The sequence below is a fragment of the Dermacentor silvarum genome, chromosome 6 (assembly GCF_013339745.2).
Source record: "Dermacentor silvarum isolate Dsil-2018 chromosome 6, BIME_Dsil_1.4, whole genome shotgun sequence".
Taxonomy (NCBI): domain Eukaryota; kingdom Metazoa; phylum Arthropoda; class Arachnida; order Ixodida; family Ixodidae; genus Dermacentor; species Dermacentor silvarum.
The window spans coordinates 6,519,927-6,545,473 of NC_051159.1; the positions used below are offsets into that span (position 1 = coordinate 6,519,927).

Genomic DNA, 25,547 nt, shown 5'->3' on the forward strand with positions numbered 1-25,547 from the left:
TCTCCCGTCGTACTTGTGAAAAAGAAGGGCAATAGCTGGAGATTCTGTGTAGACTACCGCCACCTCAACCAGATTACCAAGAAGGATGTGTATCCTCTCCCGCGTATATATTGATGACGCACTGGACTGCTTGCACGGCGCCAGATATTTCTCTTCCATCGACCTGCGCTCAGGATACTGGCAAATCGCTGTGGACGACCAAGACCGCGAGAAGACCGCCTTCGTGACTCCTGATGGCCTCTATCAATTTAAAGTGATGCCTTTTGGCCTATGTAACGCCCCTGCTACTATCGAGCGCATAATGGACTCTCTTCTTCGAGGCATCAATTGGTACATATGCCTTTGCTACCTGGACGATGTTATCGTTTTTTTGACTACGTTTGAAAACCATCTGACTCGCCTGTCCACCGTCCTTGGATGTTTTTCGCCGTGCTCGTCTTCAGCCTAACTCGTCGAAATGTCGCTTTCGGCACCGTACAATCTGCGTACTCGGCCACCTTGTTGACGCTGCAGGCGTGCAGCCAGACCCTGACAAAGTCCGCGCGGTTAATCAGTTCCCTACTCCACGGTCGGCCAAGGATGTCCGCAGTTTTCTTGGCCTGTGTTCGTACTTCCGTCGTTTTGTCCAGAACTTCGCGGAAGTGGCCCGCCCTCTAACTGGCCTACTCAAGAAGGACGTCGTTTTCACTTGGGGTCGTGACCAAGCGGACGCCTTTTCATCGCTCGTTGCCATCCTAACGAACCCACCTGTTCTAGCACATTTCGACCCGTCAGCCAGCACGGACGTTCGTACCGACGCCAGTGGCCACGGTATAGGCGCCGTCCTTGCACAACAGCAGCACGGCCTCCACCGCGTGGTCGCCTATGCAAGCCGCCTTCTGTCGCCATCGGAGCAAAATTACTCTATCACAGAACGCGAGTGCTTAGCACTCGTCTGGGCCATCGCAAAATTCCGTCCGTACCTGTATGGCAGGCACTTTTCAGTTATTACAGACCACCATGCGCTTTGCTGCCTTTTCTCGCTCAAGGATCCCACTGGTCGCCTTGGCCGTTGGGCACTCCGCTTGCAAGAGTACTCATTTTCTGTTTTCTTCAAATCTGGACGGCTTCACCAAGACGCTGACAGCTTGTCACGATACCCGGTCGATCCCCCTGATACACTGGAAGATGAACCTGACACCTTTGTTCTGGCCATTACAGACTTCGTCCACATAGCTGACGAACAGCGCCGCGACTCATCTTTGCGGCCTATTATAAACGGCCTCAACTCAGCACACCCTGACCCTTCCCTACGGATGTTTGTGCTCCACAATGACACCTTACACCGCTCAACGCCCGGCCTGACGGCGCTGAGCTCTTGCTTGTTGTCCCCGCGCATCTTCGCTCTACTGTTTTGCGCCAGCTTCACGATGCACCGACGGCCGGACACCTAGGCCTGTCACGCACGTATGATCGCATCCGTAGGCGCTTCTTTTGGCCTGGTCTCTACCGTTCTGTGCGACAGTACGTTGCGGCTTGTGACCTCTGCCAGCGACGCAAGACTCCTGCCCTACTGCCTGCTGGCAGCCTTCAGCCCCTCGACATCCCTGATGAAACATTTTTCCGGGTGAGACTCGATCTTCTAGGGCCTTTTCCCATGTCAACCACTGGCAATAGATGGGTTGCAGTCGCTACTGACTACGCAACGCGGTACGCTGGTGAGCACTTCCCCTTCCCACCAGCTGTGCTACTGATGTAGCCGATTTCCTTCTTCACGCCGTCATCCTGCGCCACGGTGCTCCTTGTCAGTTATTCACGCATCGCGGCCGCTGCTTCCTGTCTAAACTAGTCGACGACATTCTTCGTTCTTGCAAAAACAATCACAAGTTCACCACTGCGTACCATCCACAGACAAACGGCCTTACTGAACGCCTCAACCGTACTCTCACAGATATGCTTGCTATGTACGTGTCTGAGGACCCCCGAGACTGGGACATTAAGTTGCCTTTTGTGACCTTCACCTACAACTCTTCTTGTCACGGCACAGCTGGCTATTCACCTTTTTATCTACTGTTTGGCTACGACCCACCATTGCCTATGGACACCATACTTCATGCTCACGCAGACACATCCTCTGCCTATGCTCGTGATGCTCTTGCCCGTGCTGACATCGACCGTCAGGTTGCCCGCGATCGCTTGTCGGCTTCACAGGTCAATCAAAAATGTCTCTATGACCACCGACACCGGGAGGTGAACTTCCCTCCAGGATCGCTCGTCTTGCTGTGGTTCCCGTCACGTCGCGTTGGCCTATGCGAAAAACTCCTCTCCCGTTATGCTGGCCCTTACCGCGTCGTACGCAAAGTCACTAATGTGACCTATGAAATCGCTCCGCTAAATCATACGTCGGCCTCTGCAACAGTCGCGAGTGACATAGTCCATGTCTCGCGTCTTAAACCGTACCACTCTCGGCCCGGGCCCTAATTGCACCGGGACGGTGCTTCTGCCGCCGGCGGGTAATGTCACGAGCGGCGATCCTGTGGTGGGTGCTTGGAAGACGACGACGGGTCGTTTTCTGGTGTGCACGCGCTCCCCTGAACGATTACTGCAGCGTTGTGCGCCTTACCCTGTAAATATATCCATTATATATATATATATATATATATATTCTCCCCGTAACAATATCATCAGCAATTTCGATGACATAGTAAAAGCAGCGGAAGAATTCTATACTGACCTGTACAGTTCCCAAAACAGTCAAGCTACTTTCATTCGAAATAGTGATGAACCGGATACAGAAGCTCCTTCTATAACTAGCGATGGAGTTAGAAGGGCCTTGAAAGACATGACTAGGGGAAAAGCGGCTGGAGAAGATGAAATAACTGTAGATTTAATCAAAGATGGAGGAGATATTATACTTGAAAAGCTTGCGGCCCTTTATACGCAATGCCTCACAACTTCAAGTGTACCAGAGAGCTGGAAGAACGCCAACATTATACTTATCCATAAGAAGGGAGACTTTAAAGAATTGAAGAATTACAGACCCATTAGCTTGCTTTCAGTATTGTATAAGATATTCACCAAGAGAATTTCCAATAGAATCAGGGCAACACTTCACTTCAGCCAACCCAGAGAACAGGCTGGCTTCAGGAAGGAATATTCTACGATGGATCCTATCCATGTCATCAATCAGGTAATCGAGAAATCTGCAGAGTGCAATAAACCTCTCTATATGGCTTTCATAGATTATGAAAAGGCATTTGATTCAGTAGAGATACCAGCAGCCATAGAGGCATTGCGCAATCAAGGAGTACAGGCGGCGTACGTTAATATCTTCGCAAATATCTACAAGGATTCCACAGCGACATTGGTTCTCCACAAGAAAAGTAGAAAGTTACCTATCAAGAAAGGGGTCAGGCAAGGAGACACAATCTCTCCAATGCTATTCACTGCATGCTTAGAAGAAGTATTCAAGCTCTTAGACTGGGAAGGCTTAGGAGTGAGGATCGACGGCGAATATCTCAGCAACCTTTGGTTTGCAGATGACATTGTCCTATTCAGCAACAATGGAGACGAATTACAACAAATGATTCAGGATCTTAATCGAGAAAGTGTAAGAATTGGGTTGAAGATGAATATGCAGAAGACAAAGATAATGTTCAATAGCCTAGCAAGGGAACGAGAATTCAGTTTCGCCAGTCAGCGTCTAGAGTCTGTAAAGGAATACGTTTATCTAGGTCAATTTCTCACAGGGGACCCTGATCATGAGAAATAAATTTACAGAAGAATAAAATTGGGTTGGAGTGCATACGGCAGGCATTGCCAAATCCTGACCGGGAGCTTACCACTGTCGTTGAAAACAAAAGTGTACAATCATTGCATTCTACCGGTGCTAACATATGGGGCAGAAACTTGGAGGTTAAGAAAGAAGCTCGAGAACAAGTTAAGGACCGCACAAAGAGCGATGGAACGAAAAATCTTAGGAGTAACGTTAAGAGACAGGAAGAGAGCGGTGGGTATCAGAGAACAAACGGGGATAGACGATATTCTAGTTGACATTAAGCGGAAGAAATGGAGCTGGGCAGGCCATGTAATGCGTAGGATGGATAAGCGGTGGACCATTAGGGCTACAGTATGGATACCAAGAGAAGGGAAGCGCAGTCGAGGACGGCAGAAAACCAGGTGGGATGATGAAGTTAGGAAATTCGCAGGCGCAAGTTGGAAAACGCTAGCGCAAGACAGGGGTAATTGGAGATCGCAGTGAGAGGCCTTCGTACTGTAGTGGACATAAATATAGGCTGATCACGATGATGACTATATACAAGGTTTGGACAAGCAGCGGCGACGGATGCAACGCTGTCGCGCGCCTCTGGCTACTTCGTCGCCGTCGTCTTCTTCCGACCGACAGTAGCAGCCCCTTCACTGTCTCGTGGCAATATATTGGCTGGTGCGGACAATCCGTCTCGTGCGGCATGTTGCAAATTGAGCGAAGTGTGGCGCGACTGCCTTCACTAATCTGGAGACCGCGAAAGCCAGTGCGTGGGTGATGCGTGGGCACGGTTCACAGCAGTGGCCGCAGACAGACCTCCGCTGATGCAGTGCTTTGTTTTCATGCAGACGACGCGCACTACTCTGGCGCCATCTTGTAGCCATCTTCGCAGCAGAGTTCGTCTTGCGCGGCATTGCCCTCGTCTTCCAAAAAAATCTATAAAACCCCGTTGTCGATGTATCAGTCTTTAGCGCCGCGACAATCGGCCCCAGTGCAGCCGAGTAAGCGCACAGACGCGTGTAGCTTTTTTTTTCCGCGTGAGTTTCAGATATCCTCTGAATGTGAAATATTTGTTTGCGCAACTCCGTCAGGGACTTGTTTAAAACCGTTTCTTCGCTTGGCAGAATAATTTCTAGGACAGGCTCGAAAGTTTCATTTGCTCTTGCCTCTTAAGATCAATAATTGTGTATTTAATTACCGTCAAAAAGCGTCTGCGAGGGCTGATTGGTGAAGCACTACTTCAGCCAAGGAAATATCATTTTTAGTGCACGAAACGTGGAAGGAAGAAAGAAGGCGACAGGACAGGCCGTATTTCTCCTGTCGTACTCTGTCCGGTCGCCTTCCTTGCTTCCAATTCTTGCGCAATAAAACAGATTTTTGTTTTTCTAAAGTTAATTAACGTCAATTCATCAATTAGACAGATTACTGCTCAAATTGCTGCTTATGAAGAGGCTGCGATTCGGGACACTCGAATGGTAAGAATTGCGTCACCATAAATTACATTGCTGTACTTTACAATTTTGGTGCAGTCAAACAGCAATAACTGATATACGTAGTGTATGGTAAATCGAGGATGGTGTGCCTAACTCTTGCAAAACTGTGGAATACGAGCGAACGGCATACACGACAAAGCAACGGCCGAGCTCACAGGCGAAATCAGTTCATTGAACGCCGTATGAATCGTATTGCATGTTGCTATATATTACGACCCGAACTGTGAATATAAACACAGTGGAACGCAGTCGTAGGAACGCATGACGAATTTCAGTGAAGGAACGCTTTTGAAACAGCGCCAAGCGGACATGCACGCGGTGGGGCAGGCCACGGCCGCTGGATAAAAAAAAAATTTATCCAGCGGCCGTGGGCAGGCAATCGACTACTAGAACCTTCCAGCGTCTGAACGGCAGCCAAAATATAATGTTGCCTGAGTGCAGCACAGAGTTGTTGACTATTCAAGCCCTATATATAGTTCCAGCTTAGAAATCTTCTGGCTCTGTGAATTCCAATTGCGCTTAACTCATTCACAATGTTTTGAACGGTCATTTGTAGATTTTGGCATCTTAACGTGAAAATAATATCGGTCCATCATTCTCAATAGATAGTTTTAGTTTAGCGCGGTTACCGGAATAGCGGGCGTACCGGAATAGCAGGATCGAAATGCGCATGCGCAGAACGCTAAACGACCCATACCGATTTACCGTGCGCATGCTATTTCTCAGAGTTAACGTTACCGTGTTAGCGTGTTTACGTAGTGTACGTAAAACATGGCGGCGGTCCCGGCCGCCCGCTTCGAACTGAATTTGGAGTTGCTGTTGAATAATTCACATCTTTGTAGGTAATGACTGCGTAAATGGCTTTCGTTTACCTTCAGGCGGGATCGACAATATGTTTTATGGATAATTTAGCGGAGTTTTCGAGATCACTTGTTTCGAACGCGCCTAAGCCTAACGAAAGAAATTTTCTCCGAGATGTGAGCGCCACCTGTCGATAAAGTCGGGAGATAGGCGCGACGACGGCATATGGCCTCTGCGATGAAATGATTTCGGAGGCTATGATAGACAGCTTGTACTGCTTGTCTGTTTCGTTGGAAATCGACGGACATGTGAAGTAAAAATACAACGGTGCTCCTGGCTTCCATTGCGCTGCTTATCGCACTTTCCGGACGCACACACACATAGACTTAGGTGCCCTATGTATGCGAAATTCTAAGCGTAATGGAATAGCGTCCCGCACGTAAACTACGCTATCACGCTATACTAAAGCTCTCTTTCTGCAAAGTTCGTTTGCGGAACGGTAATGCTATTTCCCGTAACCCCGCTATTACGCTAACGCTAAACTAAAACTGTCTAATTTCTAACAGCGAAGCTGTTTAAGCCAGTCGTAATTTGTGGTGCGTAGCCTTGGCAGCCATAGCAACCCGGATAAAGCGGAGGAGGAGACCGCATGCGCACGCGGTCTCCTCGCCAGCTCTTTGCCTTCCCGACCCCTGGCTCTCTTCTCTCCGCGGCGCGCTGAGCCAGGAAAAAAAAAAGACTCCATCTCCCGCTAAAGGGAACCATGTGTGGATGCGAAACAGCGGGGAGATGGTTAGCTTGAGCGGGAGATGGTTGACGTTTCGATCCGGCTTCGCGTTGCTGCGCCGCCTCGGGATCCACTGCTCGACGTTGACGTTTCGATTCGGCTTCCCGATCCTGGAGTTCAGGGTCCGCTTGCCGCCGTTCACGTTTCCTTTCGGCTTCGCGAGCCCGAAGTTCGGGAGCGCCACGTCGCCGCTAACGTTTCGCGGCAGCGGCCCGAGCGCTCATCGAGGCGCTGCACAGGAGAGAGAATGAGGCGCGCGCGCTCCGTTATTTTCATACCGCGGAACTACCGTGGCGCCCCCAGCGGAGTATGCAGCTATCGCACCACCTGTGGTGCGCGCCGTTGTGTATATAGAGTAGACGATTCTTAGAGGAGAGAAAGGGGGGAGCATAGGAGAGGCGAGATAGGGGGAGGGGATGCGCATGCGTGTGTGGGTGTGGGACGCGGGCGCCGCTCCTTAGAGTAGAGGATTCCTAAAGGTGAGAAAGGGGGGAGCGTAGGAGAGGAGAAAGGGGGGGAGGGGACGCGCATGCGCTGTGGGGTTGTGGGACGCCGCGGGACGGAAGGAGGGACGGACAAGGCCCCCGCCATAAGCTGCTTCGCATCTAAAAAAGGCGATAGCTTGCACTAGGCCGCGCAAAGCTCAAGACACAGTGAAGCTGGCCGATTGATATCGAGCGGCTAGCCTCCAACGCGTTCGGCGTCGGCAGGCAGCAGCGTTCTTGGCACTGTGCCAACTCTGGTTAGTCTGCCTGCGTTTGTGGCATGCCAGGAACGCTGTCGCTCGTAGGCGCCCACGCGTCCAGCGCTAGTCACGCGAAATGTCGCGAAAGGGATGGTACCTCCGAAAATGATCGCTCAAACATGTGTAGTTGAGTTAAACCAAGTTAAGACCTAGCAGCAACCAAGTTCATACCTAGCAGTAGCAGCCAGTAAGCTTCGCTGTGCCTAAGCCTGATTGCCTGATTGCCTGATTTTCAGTTTCTTACGATTAACGAAATCACATCTACCGGTGTACCTCGGCATTGCCGTGACCCCTATACATCTCAGTCGCCATCGTAGTTTTAGCTAGGTTTAGGACTTACCTCCCTCATCTTAACAACAATCTTCTTTTTTTTCAGCTGCTGCGAAACGGAATAAAGAAGGGCAAGACAATGCTCCAATTTTCTGTACGTAGAATGAGTTTGAATTAGTTTCGATTGCGAGGAGATATTTGTCTTAAGCCTGCAAAGCATTATTTATAAACAATGTTCTGACACTTAGATTTCAGCATACGAAACGTACGCCTGAGTGTGGTCTATATGAAGGTCGCGCATGTGTGCCGTATACAGTACCAACGCGAGAACAAGTGAAACATATCGATCCACCCATTCGCCAGTCAGTGGGGTTTCGGGAACAGTGAGGGACAGTAGGGCTCGTTGATCTAGGCACTGAAAGTGTCTCATGATTGCCTTCCATAGCTTGGGTGGACCCAAGCTATTTTAACAGCTTAGGAAAGAAATGTTTTCGAACTCCTGCCGGACGACTGTTCGAATTAAAGAGACATTTGGTTGCATGGCCACCCGACCTTTTGGAACAGGGTCTGCTGGGAACGTTGCTTTGAGCTCACGAAGAACAATGTGCGTCATATTCTTTGATTTCACTGAATGACATTATAAGGTTAGTTGATCCCACAGAGATTTTGGGTAGCCTATGTGGCTTCTATAAGAATACAAAAAGTCGGATTGGAAGGAAGGTTTGAAGGCTTCGAGAAGGTACATTACAGAAAATGCAAGACAATAAAATATGCAAGGATGATGGGGAAGCCGAAGAGAGTGTGCACAAAAAATTCATGCCGCATGGATTGCAGAAATAGATACGAAAATATACAGGAACATGATATACTGCTCTCCGTCTGCAATAAAACTGAGATATGTGTAGATAAAACATGGGGAAAAGGTTAAGGAAAATATTGTACCCCACGTCTAGGCGTGCTAGGAATTAGCCTCTAAGCACAAAAATAATGATGTTGAGGTTGATCGATTATGATATACAGTTGGATACGTGAAGGAATCAATGCAAGCTTTGAAAATCATCTGAAAATATTCACCGCTCCGCACTCAGTAAAGGCGGCTGGAGTGAAGAAGTGACCGCGCGCGTGAAGAGCACATGTCACGGAAAAAACATAGTGCCTAGTGGACGTGGTCCCTCCCTGTAGCATGATGTTCTATTTGGACGAAAGGCGTGGCAGATTCGCCGCTTCGTATTTAATGATTGGTTAAGCCACACTGTTCTGGTAACAATTTATTCCGTCTTAATGAAATGCGCTATATTTGAATGCATAACGAATACGAAATATCTGTATGGCCACACATGCAACATTTCTTTGGCGGGACCTTGGAAAGCGATTTTTGGAAAACATTGTCGTGCCACCTTTGTTTTCACAATTACGCGGCTGGAAAGAAATGATAAAATATTAGTACGAAAACCACTAGGGAGAAGGTGCAGAAACGAGTTCAGGTGCAAAAGTATGTTTGTTCATTATCAAATATTTGCCGATCCCAAGCTCAAGCACTTTCCAGAGCTTGAGACTTTACTTTTTCTTTTTTTTCCAAGAACTATTGGCCCACACAAATTGTAGGATACAAAGACCAACAACTAGCTCGTTCATGAGACAGCGGACACTTCACGTCTGTTTTCCTAGCGATGCGCACAAGAGGCTTCGAGATGCTTTATTGTATATTTTGGTGGTATGATGAAACCGTGTATTAATTTAGTACCTTGTACTAAGCACAATCTGAAGTGCATACACGCGCGCACGCAAGCACGCACACACGCACACAAATATCGATCGACTTCAATAAACACAGTCTGCAAATTGTCTTGGCAAAATTGTGCCCAAAGCTACTATATGTTTCGGTAAAGTCCGACTGAGATATATGTTTCAAGATGTGGTATCTGTAAGAAAAGAGAAAAGAAAGCCGGCTGCAACAAGGCAGGTACAAGATATGCAGTAGAATGTAGAACGTAGAATGTAGTAAATTATACAGATAGTGTTCGCGTTCCTTTTTTTTCTGGAACATGACGCAAGAACATATTCGTGGCTGGGGGATAGAAGGATTGTATCAAAGGGGGTTGTGCTTCTACATGAACGTGTTAGATATATTACCCAGAGTTTACAGGGATTTCATCGCCAAGCGAGCAAACTGACGCGCCGGTTTCTTGATGTGTGGAACTCAACAAGCCATGCACATTTCTTGACGGCTTTAGAGTAAAAATGCCACACTTCATTGTTAGGTGGAAGCAGACTTGGCCTTGGCAACCGGTGCGATATTGATATTAAACAGCGCTATGGGCACACAGTGATTATTATTGTGTAGCATTTATTGCTACGTCGAAGCAAACCTGTCTGGATTATTCTAAAAAAGATGCAAGCATCGATTCATTCCTGCAAGGTGTTGTGTTTCGGCGGAAGCCGCAGAAGAACCACAAACACAGTCACGGCCGCAATGGAACAAGACCCCCTGTTTATTCAGAGGCATGTATATATACAGGTGACAACACTGGCGCCACTGGCGGCGTGTAAGGGTGTAAGGGTGCAGCTGAAACTGATATACTACACAAGGGTGCTACGTCATAGGACCTAATCGGCAGGTCTGGTTATTAGTGCCATAGCGTTAGTCATACAAATTGTAACTATTCTTGGCAATGAGACCGACGCTCTTTGTTGCAGGACTGTTTTACGCACCTGTACGAGTAACGCGGAGGTGCGGCTCTCAAGCCATCACCAGGTATTGCCACAAGTGCGAACAACGAAACTCTGAGGTGACGTTAGAAATACAATAAATTGTTAAGTGACCGGAAGCGTTCTGCAGAGGTGATCCGAATCCACGCTCGTATCATTGTGACGAGTGTGGCAACCGACCAGTGGGCCAGACGGCGTTGAAAGCTTCTGGTCGGCTCATTCGGGCCATGTAGCTCCTACTGGCTGCACGCTGGTAGTCGTCCTTTTTTAAGGCGAAACTTTCTGTGCCCACCACTTGGCACGCGCAGTCATGCGCACTACAAGTGGTACGATAAGTATGCGTCAGCAGCTGAGCGAGGGTGGAAGAGGCAAGTCGCGCCGAACGCCGACTACTGGCCCGGAGGCCATAGACAGGCTGCACATGGTGCCACGGCACTACGTGCGCGACACCTTCTTAACACCACTTCCTCGAAACAGAAGAGACCAAGTGGCAAGTTTCATCCACACACATAAATTAATGTGCGTGTGGAGTGGCCAATGACTTGCTTTTCTGAAAGCCACGTGGGCGCAGGGTTTGCGAGAAAAGCGATAGCGGATATGTGGCTGGAGATTTGTAACTTGCCGCTTCTGTATGCAGGCAAAAAGGCAAATAGACGGGCAAAGTGGTATAAATTCATTGCTGATTTAGGCAGCGCCACAGAATGGGGACAAATCAACACAAAAGGCATGTGCTGTCGTGTCTCTGTTCTCAGTGCTGCTCTGCTTTTCTTCTCCCAAATTTTGGGAGAAGAAAATATGATCCTGAAACGTAGTTATCTATTAAAATCCTAGATCTATTAACTGCGCTATGGCAATAACGTAAACATGAAATGACAAGGTACACAGGAAAAACGCGTAGGAAAAAATCAGAGCGTCAAAGGCTTTAATGATGCTTTCAAGGATTAATGTTGCTTTTACCTGACGACAAGTTCGACCGAACTCGTCGACTTCATCAGCATCAAGCACATCGCATTTAACACTCACATGCTAAGGAAATGCTAAGAAACTATTCGGTTGCTGAAAGGGCTACTGACGCTTTGTTTTTTCTATTAAATTTCGTGTTTGTAGCCGCATAATAAGCCAACTAAATGTTGTAAAATTTTTATTTATGCTTTCAATCGAAATGTGCTATTTATAGATAGCAATCGGTTTCTTTTGGAGTTTCTATTGGAAGTTTCGCGTTATTGAAATCGACTGTAATTGTTTAGAAACGCTAACTGCGTGTCCATAAATCCGCAACTTGCATAGTAAACCCTATGCTTGCTATGTTGTTCCGTCTCTCCACGAGATCTCTGCGAGTTGCGCAGATATAAAACTGAATCACAATTTATGATTTCATTGCATTTGTTCTGGTAGATTTGCTTGTATATACAGTGTTTTTTTGTTTTACTTCGAGAACTTTTATTTACGCAAGAAAGACCAAAGCAACCAAGCAAAGAAATGTCGCAGTTTCGCCCGAAAGGCGAAGCATCGATTGCGATAGTATATAAGTAGACAACTATACCTGTTATAGCGTGACGTCGCATATCAGTGCGCACCCAGTGCGCGCATTCCTTGTGTTATGGATCAGGTGATCCGTGTCTATATAAGTGCACTGTGAAATAAACGGTCATCCTTTTGCTTGTTGGAATGCTGCCTGTTCGCTCTATCGCACTGGCGACGAGGGTGGGATGTGCCCGCTTCCACTAGCTCAGTGCTGAAGCAGTATCGTAGACAGTCGGCGGTCGACAGCCACGGAAAGGAAGGCGGCGGCAGCCCTGGCCCGGAACGGTTGAAATCGTCGGTACCACAGCAACGAGTCAACGCAGTCATCGGGAGAGCGAACCGATAAGTATACCGTCACTGCACTGGAAATGGCGCGACTGGGGAAGCTAGACGAGTACGACGAGAAGGAGCAGAATTTTGAATCCTATTTAGAACGCTTTGAGCATTTCGTCACTGCAAACGATATCAAAGAGGAAAAGAAGCTGTCCGTATTTCTGAGCGTGATAGGACCACGAACGTACGAGGGGCTCAAAAGTTTGGTAGTACCCGCCGTTCCTGGGGACAAATCCTTCGAAGAGGTGACAGTGCTGTTGACGAAGCACTATAGCCCAAGCTGTTCTGTGATCGCCGAGCGCTGCAAATTTAACAAGCGAGCACAAGAGGAACAAGAAAGCGTCGAGGATTTCATAGTGGCCTTAAAGCATTTAGCAAGGAAGTGCGATTTCGGTCTGTTCCTGCAAGACGCACTGCGAGACAGATTAGTCGCAGGCATAAGACGCGAAGAAACGCAACTCGCCTTGTTTGCTGAAGACAGTTTAACCTTTGAAAAGGCGTGCAAGATAGCCTTGGACCGGGAGCAGGCTGCGCGACAAACAGCGTTACTGCATGCAGAAGGCAAGGAAGCGACGCTGCATGCCATGGCGATAAGAGTTCAGGGAACTGAAAAGAAATTGAAGCTTCGGAAATTCAAGGACGTCAAGCGAATCTGCGAAAGATGTGGCAAGGCGCATGCCGCTAGTGTTTGCTGGTATAAGAATGTCCAGTGTCACAGCTGTTCACAAATCGGCCATTTACAGAAGATGTGTCCCAGCAAGTGCAGAGAACTAAAAACTGCGAACGTGGTGGACTGCTCTGATAGTGACTCTGAATTAGATGTGTACCATGTTATTAACACCGTTCGTTCTGGATACGAAGTGCAAGTAAACGTAGAAGGGAAAGACATCTGCATGCAGATTGACACGGGAGCTGCTGTAACCCCAATTCCTGAGTGTTAAGCTGAACGCATTTCCTCATGTCAAGTGCGAGCCATCACGAGTCATCCTAAGAACATACACTGGGGGAACCCATTCCAGTGAAGGGGCAATGCAACGTTATCGTTACGACAGGAAAGCAGTCTTTACGACTGCCAGTTATCATTGTCAAAGATCACGGCAAACAGCTTCCACTGCTGATGGGGCGAAATTGGCTCGAGATGCTAGGGCTTGACTGGAAAAGTGTGTTGTCCGTAAATGTAAGCGACGCTAGCAAGGTGGAAGCAGTGAAACAAAAGTTCCCAGGGGTGTTTTCTAAGCAACCCGGAGTAGTAAAGAACTACCAAGCAAGGATAGTTCTTAAACAGAACTGTACGCCAGTCTTTGGCAAGGCCAGAAACGTTCCATATGCGCTACGAGATAACGTAGAAAAGGAGCTGGAAAGGCTGCAAAAAAAAAAAAAAAAAAGCGGAGTTATACGCCGCGTGATGCAAAGCGATTGGGCAACGCCAGTGGTTGTGATTCAGAAAAAAGATGGCTCACTGAGATTGTGCGGGGACTACAATGTAACAATAAATCCCGCGCTAAAGACCGACCACTACCCATTGCCTCGTCCGGAAGACTTGTACTCTGCAATAGCGGGTGGCAAGGTGTTTTGTGTGCTGGATCTTTCAGCCGCGTATCAGCAGATTCCGCTCGCTACCGAGTCCCGACCACTGCTAACCATTAACACGCACATGGGACTTTTCGAGTTCCAGCGGTTACCGTTTGGTGTAGCCAGCGCGCCAGCCATTTTTCAGTCATTCATGGATGAGGTGCTCAAGGGCATACCGCACGTAGGTTGCTACATAGATGACGTCATTGTGTCCGGAAAAACTTCACCGACTGCCAAAAGACGTTGGAACTAGTTCTGCGGCGGCTTAATGATTACAACGTGACTCTGAAAGAAGAAAAGTGTCGTTTTTTTTCAGGACACCGTGACTTATCTAGGTCACACTGTGTGCGCTGATGGTATCTATCCCACGGAAGAAAAGATAAAAGCGGTCACGGAAGCGCCAGAGCCCACTTGTCAAACAGAGCTAAAGGCTTATCTAGGCATGTTAAACTTTTACGCAAAGTTTTTAAGCAACATTGCCTGCGTGGCAGAACCATTGTATCGTCTGTTGCGCAAGGGCGAAAAGTGGTCGTGCACACGGGAGTGTAGCGAAGCTTTTGCTGCTACGAAGCAGTTGCTTGTGAAGAGTACTGTGCTCACCTTTTACGACGTAGCGAAACCAATTGCGCTGTCATGTGATGCTTCGCCCTATGGTTTGGGTGCTGTTCTTTTTCATGAGACTGCAGAGGGACAAGAGAGGCCAGTGGCGTTTGCGTCTAGAACACTTACATCAGCTGAGAAGAACTATGCTCAGGGTGAGCGGGAAGCATTAGCACTGATGTTTGGGCTAAAAAAATTTCACCGCTACTTGTATGGAAGAGAGTTCACTCTTTACATAGACCATCAGCCACTGCTCGGAATATTAGGCCAAGACAAATCTGTGCCTACCCTTGGGGCAGCTCGAATGCAAAGATGGGCAATGACGTTGGCAGCATATAGGTATAAACTAAAATATCGAAAAGGAAGAAACGTTGAAGTGGCTGATGCTCTGTCCAGGCTACCACGGCCTATTGTAGCGGCCGACGAGCCTCCCGAGTGTCTTGCTTTTTGACAGCATGCCACTAAAATCTGATGACGTGGCTAAAGCTACCAGACGTGATCCCACCTTATCTCGCGTGACACACTTCATTCTAAATGGCTGGCCTTCGCAGTGCTCCGAAGAGTTGAGACCATTTTATTCACGTCGCGATGAGCTATCAGTAGAGCAAGAATGCATAACATGGGGATCACGGGTGATCATACCTGATAAGCTTCGGCTAATGGTTTTGCATCAATTGCATGAAGACCACCCGGGAGCTAGCCGCATGAAAGCGCTCGCAAGAAGCTTTGTTTGGTGGCCGGGTCTCGACCTTTCGATTGAGAGCTACGTTCGACAGTGTCGGGTGTGTCAGGCCGTTCAGAACGCGGCTTCACCTGTTCCCTTGCAGCCATGGAATTATCCCACAAGACCCTGGCAACGCGTGCACGTGGACTATGCTGTAAAGGGCTCCCAGGCGTGTTCTCGAAATGGATCGAGGTCTGGCCTGTGTCATCCACTACTGCTAACAAAACCATTGAAAAGTTACGTTGTGTGTTTGCAGCTTACGGTCTACCCGAGGTACTGGTGAGTGATAATGGACCGCAATTCATTTCGGAAGAGTTCTCAACGTTCTTGAGTGTGAATGGTGTAAGGCATGTTAAGACGCCGCCGTATCATGCCGCTTCTAACGGAGCGGCCGAGCGTTTAGTGCAGACAACCAAACAAGCTCTGTTGAAGCAGGTCTTACATGACGGACTTAGCCACAAGAAGCATTCCTTCCTGGAGTGTTTGGACAGCTATCTTATGAGTTATCGGAATACTCCACACAGTACCACTGGCCAGACCCCGGCAGAATTGTTTTTGAAAAGACAGCCACGGGTGAAGCTCTCTTTGCTTAAACCAGATTTTACGCGTTCCATGCGGGAGCAGCAACAGCGCATGAAAGAAACCCATGATTTGTCGCGTGGGGTTCCTCGATGTTTTTCTGTGGGGGACGCTGTGTGGGTCAAAACTGTGCGAGGTGAAAGCGTGTCGTGGGACGATGGTGTCGTGACGCAAGTTGTTAGTCCCGTTACCTATCTGGTGAAAGTGTCGCAGGCTGTGCGATTTACGCATGTGGACCACATCAGAGCCCGCTACGCAAGCTCGGGTTCCTCAAGCTTTCCGCCAGTACAAACTGCTCCTACAGCCTCGGAAGACACAGCTCATCCGTCTGCTCCGATGTCTAGTGGGCCAGTCGCCGTGCCACCTCTCGGGGTTCCAGGCACGAAAGAGTCTGCAAATCAGCAGCTTCCGCTACCTGAATCGCCCACGCCCGGAACAGCTGCCCCCGGCTCTTCGAACCAGCCAGACCCTGCACCTACAGCCGAGCTGCCAATTCTTCATCGTAGTGCCCGTGTGCGACATCCCCCGAACAGATACCAACCCAGTGACTTTCGAAGTTAATCTAAGGGGGAAGAAGTGTTATAGCGTGACGTCGCATATCAGTGCGCACCCAGTGCGCGCATTCCTTGTGTTATGGATCAGGTGATCCGTGTCTATATAAGTGCACTGCGAAATAAACGGTCATCCTTTTGCTTGTTGGAATGCTGCCTGTTCGCTCTATCGCAATACCAACTCATGATAGTAGTTTTATCGGCTGTATAAACTCATAAACATTCGCTTACTAACTAAATTAACAAGTACGGTGTAACGCGTGCACATGCAGGTAAACGAGAACACATCTCTCTCGATGACCGCGGAAACTCGCTGTCGAAACGCTGGAGTGAGGAGGCGCGACAGTAACCGCGAGCGAATTGACCTTCGTGCCGTCTCTCGATTCAACGTGAACTAACCTTCGAAAGCACAGCGCATACGAACCTACTTTGTCCACACAGCAGATCGCTTTGAAAATGAGGCCCACGCGGGCGCACACTTTTTCCACGTTGCAGATCGTTTTCAAGATACGGCACCCACGCGGCCGCCGGAGTAGAACGCCTCTGACGAAACTGCCCTGCGACGATGCACGGCGGCGTAAAATGGAGCTGGGCTATACGGCATGATAAAGCGGGCCGTCTCGCCTCTGCTGCTGAATTACCTATGCATCCAATCCGCAGTTGCGCACAGCGCCAATCGAAATAAGATGGTGGTACGAAGGATGTGCGACGGCAGCTTCATTTTACGCCTCCATGCTACGTCACAGGAGGGTTACACCGCGCGCCGCTTTTCGCAGTGCTGATGAAGAAACAGTGGTCACTGACGAAGTCAAGGTGAAAATAACACACAGAGATGTTTCAGGATCCATACGGGTTCCTTGATCACACTAAAAGCGGGCAAGAGCCGCAAGTCACTTTTGTGCCAAAATGTGATGTAGGGAACGGGTGTAGTTAGCCGAAAGATTTCCATCAGTCCTGTAGTTACTGTTGCCCGTCGTTTGAATAAACAAAGATTATAACAAACGTCGCATCAGATTCTTTTCCTTAGCTAGTATAGCAGCGTTTTCCCTATCGATGCGGTGACTCCAATTATCGGCGTGTTCTACAATGGTGTTGGATGGTTCGATGCTTTGTTGTTGTTGGAGACGTCCCTTTGTGCTCCTTCAATCTTCTTGCGCACTTGCGGGTTTCGCCGATGTAACTGCAGCTGCAGTCTGCGCATGGTACCTTCTAGACGACACCGGGGTAATTTTTGCTTTCCATATCCGACCCTTTGCATTAAGAAGCTGATTTCTCAGTTCGTTGGACGGCATCTGCGCTATTCTAAGATCGTATCTTGAGAATACGCGGCTAATAGTTTCGCTGACGCCAGGCGCATATGAAACTCGAGTGCGTTTTGTAAACGACTTGCCTAGGGACGGCTTGGGATGAAGGACACAAGCTTCCATTTTGATGAGAAGCTTCTTGGGGTACTAGTTCGTGGACCAATTCGGGACGAATTTTCTTCACTACCTTCTGAGTTTCATCGTCACTTGAGCAAATGCGTGTGGCCCGCGTCACGAGATGTGAGGCGATGGATTGCTTGTGGCAAGCCTGGTGACATGAATTAAAGTTTAAGTAACGGCCGGTATGGGTTGTCTTCCTGTGCACAACAAATGAGAGTCTCGTTGCACTTCGCCGCACGAGGATGTCGAAGAAGGGGAGGCTAATGTCACACTCGTATTCTGTAGTAAATTCTATTGCTGCTTCTGCTGAGTTGAGAAGATTACGCACGCAAATCAGGTAAGTTCAAGAAATAATTAGAGGCCAATTATTGCGGGTAATGTGTTGAAACACAAGATTTAGACATTTATAACGATTTTCGTCAACTTTCGGAACATAATAATGTGCCCTAAGTTTTGTAATTAAGAAGGTGATTATTGAAATTATTTTAATTAGCGAATGGATTGCGCTCGCTTTGTTTTTCAAATGATGCCCACCTGGGCTCACAATAAATGTATGGTGTCGTGATTCGAGTAACTTTTACGGGGTATTTAAAAAAAACAGTGCTTGAATAAAAAAAAAGTATGTCGACGATTATTTGGTGATTTTTGAGAATTCCCCTGACTGCAACCGAATAACGGTCAGCATTCCTAAATTATTTGGCGCATCTAGCTATGTTTCGCGCTTAACCACCTAAGGCCACTTAATTGCCTTATGTACTTAAATCTGGATATGTACTTCGGCCTCAAAATAGCATCCCGTTATAACGAAGGAGATCGCTGAAACGACACTTGGATTACAGTTCAAATAACCCGAAATGTAAAAAAAATGGCAGTCAAGTCTGCCTTGTGTTCAGCACATGTTCATGTTTTCATTGGTGAATAATTAAAATATGGAAATGCCGCTGGCTACAAGCACCGTATTGATGTGAAATTCGCGATAGTTGTGATCGAATTATTAATTGGCCAAGTAATCTAATCGGACAGTGTGTAGCAAAAACAAAAAAAGAATCTGTAAAGGAGGTACTGGTGATGCCGTACATTCACGGCATGTCCGCCGACCTAAAGACTGTCGTCAATAAAGCTATTATTAGTTTTTTATTGTATGACTCAAGTCCGTCAATTTATCATCTCGTAACATCAAGTGTGCCGAATAACGCAACAGGGGAAACGGATCGGTAAACTCTTGCACGTGACATAGAGCTTTAGCGTTCTTTTCCTCTAGTTAAAAGGACGATGGAACAATATATGCCTTGAGGAATTTCTCTTTTACCAAAAACTCATGCACAGCTAGGAGCGTGTTGGAGCCCTATCTATCCCAGAAAATTCTAAGCATCAATTTTAAAATTGGGAAGGTGAGCTGAAAATTTAGCAGTCTACTTGCCGCGGGCCGAATTCCCTGTACAAAATTGATCGTGAATTCGTCGGTTGTAAACCGGAGCTACATTATAGCAGTCATTCCGACCTTGCTGTAGATTCACACGTCTCCCAGTAAGAATCGTCCCGAAGAAGCTGGGAGCATCCGCGCTTAGGCACGTGCGTGAAGTAGTCGCCCAATCATAATTCCGGCCATTTCTGTCTTCGTGCCATACCTTAATACCTACGAGTGTAGGCGTCTCTGTGTCATGAGTAAGACCCCGGAGGCGAAATAAAAGAAGACGAGGACGATGTGATCGGAGCGTTCGGAACGGCGCGAGGCGCGTGAGGCGCGTGAACCGAGCCATAATCGAGGCAGAAGCGAGGCTGAGCTGGTATTATCGACGTGGTTCCGGGCCAGGAAGGTCGCATCGCCAGCACCGCACTGGCGACGGGAGACTTGGGGGTCTGGCCGAGTCCGTGACGTTGGCCGTCCACGGTGTGGCCGTCGACCTCGGCAAGTTCGGGCGAGGCTCCTGGACGAGCTGCAGCTTCTCACGGCAGGACCAGGCACCCCAGAGAGGCTCCCCCTTCTACGGCAGACCGGCACGTGCGATGATCCCCGGAACGCCACGTCGGCACTCGGGAAAGGAGCGAGACGGAAGCAGCGGCCGAGGACGTCGCTAGGCCTAACCCGTCACCTCTCCCAGGCCACGTCAGCAACAGCGACCGGGTCAAACAGGCTCCGAAGATGAGCGGGTGAACGTACCGACTGCAAGGCAGCCACGACTATGCGACAGTCGGCGAAAGCAACGACTTCAAGAAAGGCCCAACGAGATTCTCGCCGGGAGAATACGAGCGACGAGGGCGAACTGAGTAAGGACGATACATTCTCGCAGTAGGCCAGAGTTGCCAGACGTTCGCGTGGGAAACGCCCAGAATTAGTGTAGGCGTAGTTAAGGACACGTTTAGTGTGTTCATTAGGTTGTACATTTGTTGGCATTTATTTATTCATTGTCTTTTAGTTCAGTGTGTAGCTTGATTTTCGGTTTGAGGCTTTTTGGTTTTGAGTTCGCGTGTAAATAAAATCTGCTTGCTGTGTTGCCATGCCTCTTCCCTCTCCATCTCTCATAACACCCGCACGCTCCCGAGATCAGTGACACACGAAAACACATCACAATTGGCGAGCCTGCCAGGATCCGTCCCGGATTCTATCCAGCCCAGTCACTGATTCTCGGAAGTTGCAGAGATGGATTGGGAGGCGATATCGGCCACTATTCGCGAACAGAAGCTCAGCAAGGAGCAAGGCCTCAACTTAATTGAGGATGCAAGGAAAGCGTCGAGGCGGCAGCCGAAAAAGCTTACGAGGAGAGGAGGCAGCTCCAAGAGAAACAGCTCAAGAAGCTGCGAGAGGAGCTACAGGCATTACAAATGAAAGAGATAAAGATGCTACAAGAGAAAGCTCAGGCCATCGGAAAGGAGAGAGCGTGAGGCTGAGCTTAAGGTTGAGAGTAGGCCCGCTAGTGTAGCAGAGCTGGCGGACAGCAGAAATTTGTCAGAAGACGTTGGCAGAGTAGATAGCGCCCGTGACGACCCAGAGGAGAAGCCCTCGACTACAGAACCCTTGATTAAGAAAGACAGTGATATGAGGATGGGCGAGATTCCGATAGAGATTGGCGTAAGCGAGGAGCAGAGAGCGGTAACGAAAGAAGTAGCTTCACCTCGTAACGACATGGGGTTTGTAATGGAAAATGATTCCAAGAATCGCCAGGCACCAGAAATGACGAGCCAGTCAAACTCCGAGAGAAACGAGAAAGAGGATAGAGGCCCTAGTCACCTAAAAAGTGCAAAGCGTGAAGGTAGGAGGAAAACTCCCAGTAGATGGAAAAGAAAACGGCGTGTTAAACGCAGATGCATGAGAAGAGGCGGACGTCAAGGAAAAGGATTAAGAGGCCAGAGTTAAGGCAGAGCCATTCCAAGCAGTACGAGCGATATGCAGGTGTAAGAAAGAAAAGGAAGCTAGAGCTAAAGCACAGGCATTCCAAGCTGCACGAGAAATGTGCCAGAGCAAGAAAGGGAAGGAGGCAGGCTGGGCGTAGAGAAGCGTGGGAGCTTAGGAAAAGGCGGAAAAATGAACAGGTATAACCGGTAGGGTAATAAAGGAATATTATTTAGCGATGCCTTCGGACAGTGGAATTGTCAGGTCTTACAAATGTGTGTTTATAGCAAGTTTATTCATATAGAGTGTTTGGGACAATGAACATTACAAACAATTGAGTGCAGTGTTGTGTGAACAGAACAAGTAGTGAAACGTGCGCGACAGTGCAGTGAAGTGTGGTGATGAGTGGTAAGCGAAGACGACGCACGGAAGAGCATTCAAGCCACAACGAAGTCAAGTTCGCCGCCAAAAAGGTCAAGAGAAAGCAGTTTTTGGAAAAAAACTCTTAAAAGGGGAGCCATGTCATGAGTAAGACCCCGGAGGCGAAATAAAAGAAGACGAGGACGATGTGATCGGAGCGTTCGGAACGGCGCGAGGCGCGTGAGGCGCGTGAACCGAGCCATAATCGAGGCAGAAGCGAGGCTGAGCTGGTATTATCGACGTGGTTCCGGGCCAGGAAGGTCGCATCGCCAGCACCGCACTGGCGACGGGAGACTTGGGGGTCTGGCCGAGTCCGTGACGTTGGCCGTCCACGGTGTGGCCGTCGACCTCGGCAAGTTCGGGCGAGGCTCCTGGACGAGCTGCAGCTTCTCACGGCAGGACCAGGCACCCCAGAGAGGCTCCCCCTTCTACGGCAGACCGGCACGTGCGATGATCCCCGGAACGCCACGTCGGCACTCGGGAAAGGAGCGAGACGGAAGCAGCGGCCGAGGACGTCGCTAGGCCTAACCCGTCACCTCTCCCAGGCCACGTCAGCAACAGCGACCGGGTCAAACAGGCTCCGAAGATGAGCGGGTGAACGTACCGACTGCAAGGCAGCCACGACTATGCGACAGTCGGCGAAAGCAACGACTTCAAGAAAGGCCCAACGAGATTCTCGCCGGGAGAATACGAGCGACGAGGGCGAACTGAGTAAGGACGATACATTCTCGCAGTAGGCCAGAGTTGCCAGACGTTCGCGTGGGAAACGCCCAGAATTAGTGTAGGCGTAGTTAAGGACACGTTTAGTGTGTATTTTAGTGTGTTCATTAGGTTGTACATTTGTTGGCATTTATTTATTCATTGTCTTTTAGTTCAGTGTGTAGCTTGATTTTCGGTTTGAGGCTTTTTGGTTTTGAGTTCGCGTGTAAATAAAATCTGCTTGCTGTGTTGGCATGCCTCTTCCCTCTCCATCTCTCATAACACCCGCACGCCCCCGAGATCAGTGACACACGAAAACACATCACACTCTGACATTGGCAATTTTGTTCGGGCGCACCAGCGGTATTGACTTCGCGTCCTACACTCTAAAAATAAAGGATTCGTGGTAGCGTAGTTGCAGCATGTACTGTAGCAAAAATACATTTTGTTGTATAGGACACAGATGCGTACTGGCAGTCTCGCGGTCGCGAATGACGGTAGCCCATAGGGTGTCACGCAGACTAAAACTAATTAGGAACGCAGGCACCTAAGCGTTGCTTAGAAGAGATACCTTCAATCCGCTAACATAACGACACAGCTTATCACATAACGACATGTCCTACGCCTGGGGGAACGCTGCGAGCGCTCGGAGTGGGCGGTCGCACTCCACTTCGGCTCCTGCGATTTTCGGTATTTTCGCCGCGCCAACGTCACCGACTTGTTTGATTCCTGCACGAGTGCGTGCGGGAAGGTATCAGGACCACGTAGACACCACCATCTACGCTGGACCTTCGGAGATTGTCCCAGGAGAGCTCTAGTTTCCCCGGACTACGCCGCTTGCCGCCCTAAGCCTAACGGGCTTAGCGCGAGCATGGCCCCAGGTAGGCTTCGTGCCGCAGCAACTGCTCCCTCGACGTGACCCGGTTGCCCACCAACATGGAGTTTATGGACGAAGGACAACTTATATCCGAGGAAGAATGGTCGGACGATTCCTGGAAGTCACCTGGCTACATCGCTCAAGAACGACGCCGCCGCGAGCTCAAAGCAAGGAAGTTCCCAGCCTCAGTGCGACGGGAGCGAGCTCCTACGGCAACGGACGGAGCACATCGAACCCCAAGCCACGCCCGCCACCCCAACGCAGACGTGCACCGATACCTAGAATGCTGGCAGATGCCATCCACATCGTGGGACGCCCGCAGTCATCCAGCGACCTCACCAAGGTTCCACCGTGGCAGCTACACGAAGCCCTGCTCAAGGCAGCCTCGTTGCCCGATCAACCACCAGCGAACCGGGATCGCCTACGGACGCATCCCACGAACAACACTTTCGCGCTGAACGTCGTCGACTCTCGGCGTGTCCAAGCCTACCTCTGCATCAAATCCATCAACGTGGGCACCCGCACCGTCAACCTCCACGTGTACGCTCCCCCTCTGGACGACGCCGTGCGAGGCATCATGTTTCACGCGTTCGACAATTTCTCGGACTAAGAGATACTGGCAGTCCTCCAAGCCAGTAAACACGACATCCCTATTGTGAGCGACAGACGCATGGGCCAGACTAGGCGCCTGGTGGCCATCCTCACAAGTAAGGACCTCCCGAAATGGATATTCTATCCCGGCACCGACATCAGACTCTACCCGTTCTACAACCGGGTGCAGTCATGCTACAACTGCTGCAAGGTTGGCCATCGCACGGACGTCTGTCCCTTGCCACGCAAGCAGCGATGCCGCCGTTGCGGCGGGAAGCACCCCCCCCCCCCCCCCCCAAGGAAGGCGAAGCTCCAACATGCGCGCCACGCTGCGTCGCCTGCGGCGGGGCACACAGCACCAGCAGTTCAAATTGCAAATACCGCTTCGTCAAGGAGACGCCGCACACCCCACGAACGAAGCAAGCACAAGGACCTGCCCCGGTCACCCGCCGCAGTGTGTCTCGCAGTGGCACCTCCAGCAGCCGGTCCCCGTCCCTCCGAGCATGGTCGTCGTCGTTCCCGCCGCTCGACTCCAATGGTCGACCTCAACACCTAGCCAGGCGGTCACGGTCCCGCACCCGCCGTTCGAGATCTCGATTAACCCAACGAGTCCCCTCGGCAAGCCGGCTCCGGTCGTCTAGCCAAGGCCCTGGAGAGCCACCCAAGATGGTGGCCTGGCAACATGGACCCCCGGCGTCGCTGGCATCCAACTCAAGGAAAATTCCACATTGATAGCCCAGATTAAGGCCCAGAAAATCAAAATCTCCGCTCTGCAGTTCCAGATAGCTAAATAACTAGCTATATCCAATCCCTTGAAGCTTAGATAGACAGCGCCCTCGCCTCGCACACAACCACACCGACATCAACACCTGCATCACAAACACGGGAATCCTCATCCGCCTCCACTAGCACGGCACCACAGCCCCAAAGCTCAAACAAGCGCAAGGCAGCCGCATCCACTGCCTAGCTCCATGCCGAAGCGGACAATGCCACCGCCGTAACGGCGGCCATCTCCGCCCTAGAATCTAAGCTCGAGGCGCGCTTTTAACGTGATCAGTCAACTTATAAACACAAACTTCAGGAATTTCACTCGTTCCACATGGACACGCTAAACACATACACTACACTCAGGAGCTCTGTGGAGGCAACACAAACCAAACACAGCACACAGCTCGCCGCACTACAAGAAACGACGGACACCAGCCATCTCAGAAGAAATGCGTAAGAAGCCAGCCACACTCCAACGCCAGCCCGCCAGGCAGGGCTTCACACCGCCACGAACGTAACATGGCCCCACGAACAACCCTGACAGTATGGCAGTGGAACTGCAGGACCACACTAAGTGGGGCACTTGCAGCTTCACATCCAACACAACACGCAAGACACACCAAACATCATAGCAGTACAAGAGACGAACACACCCATATAACTACCAGGTTACACTCCATACAATCATCTAGGACCGGCCGACAGGCCTCACCCCAACACGGCCATCCTTGTACACCGCAATTTTACAGTCACACAACATGAAATTGAAGGCACAGACATTCAACACACAATCCTTGAAATACTGGCGAGGAGTAGGTGAGACAGCCCGCTCTTCCTCCTCAGCATTTGCAACTCACCACGAGACAAGGGCACTAACATCCCGCTAGTCCTCGGCAAAGCGTCTCTGCTGGCCAAAGGAGCGCAACTACTGATTTTGGGCGACTTTAACGACAAACATCCAGAATGGGGTTACCCAAAACCCGAGCGCAAGGGCACCTGATTAT

At 49.7% G+C, this 25,547-nt stretch overlaps 1 protein-coding gene across 1 annotated transcript; it reads left to right on the forward strand.

Moving 5' to 3' along the window:
* Nucleotides 1-12,105: 12,105 nt before the first annotated feature.
* On the forward strand, nucleotides 12,106-13,394 carry LOC119456278 (uncharacterized). The gene has a single exon (XM_049668672.1). The coding sequence runs from the start codon at nucleotides 12,443-12,445 to the stop codon at nucleotides 13,346-13,348; it is 906 nt and encodes a 301-aa protein (XP_049524629.1). The 5' UTR covers nucleotides 12,106-12,442; the 3' UTR covers nucleotides 13,349-13,394.
* Nucleotides 13,395-25,547: the final 12,153 nt, after the last annotated feature.

What these genes read in the sequence shown, in the direction of transcription:
- LOC119456278 (XM_049668672.1), top strand. Translation starts at nt 12,443, where the DNA reads ATGGCGCGACTGGGGAAGCTAGACGAGTACGACGAGAAGGAGCAGAAT.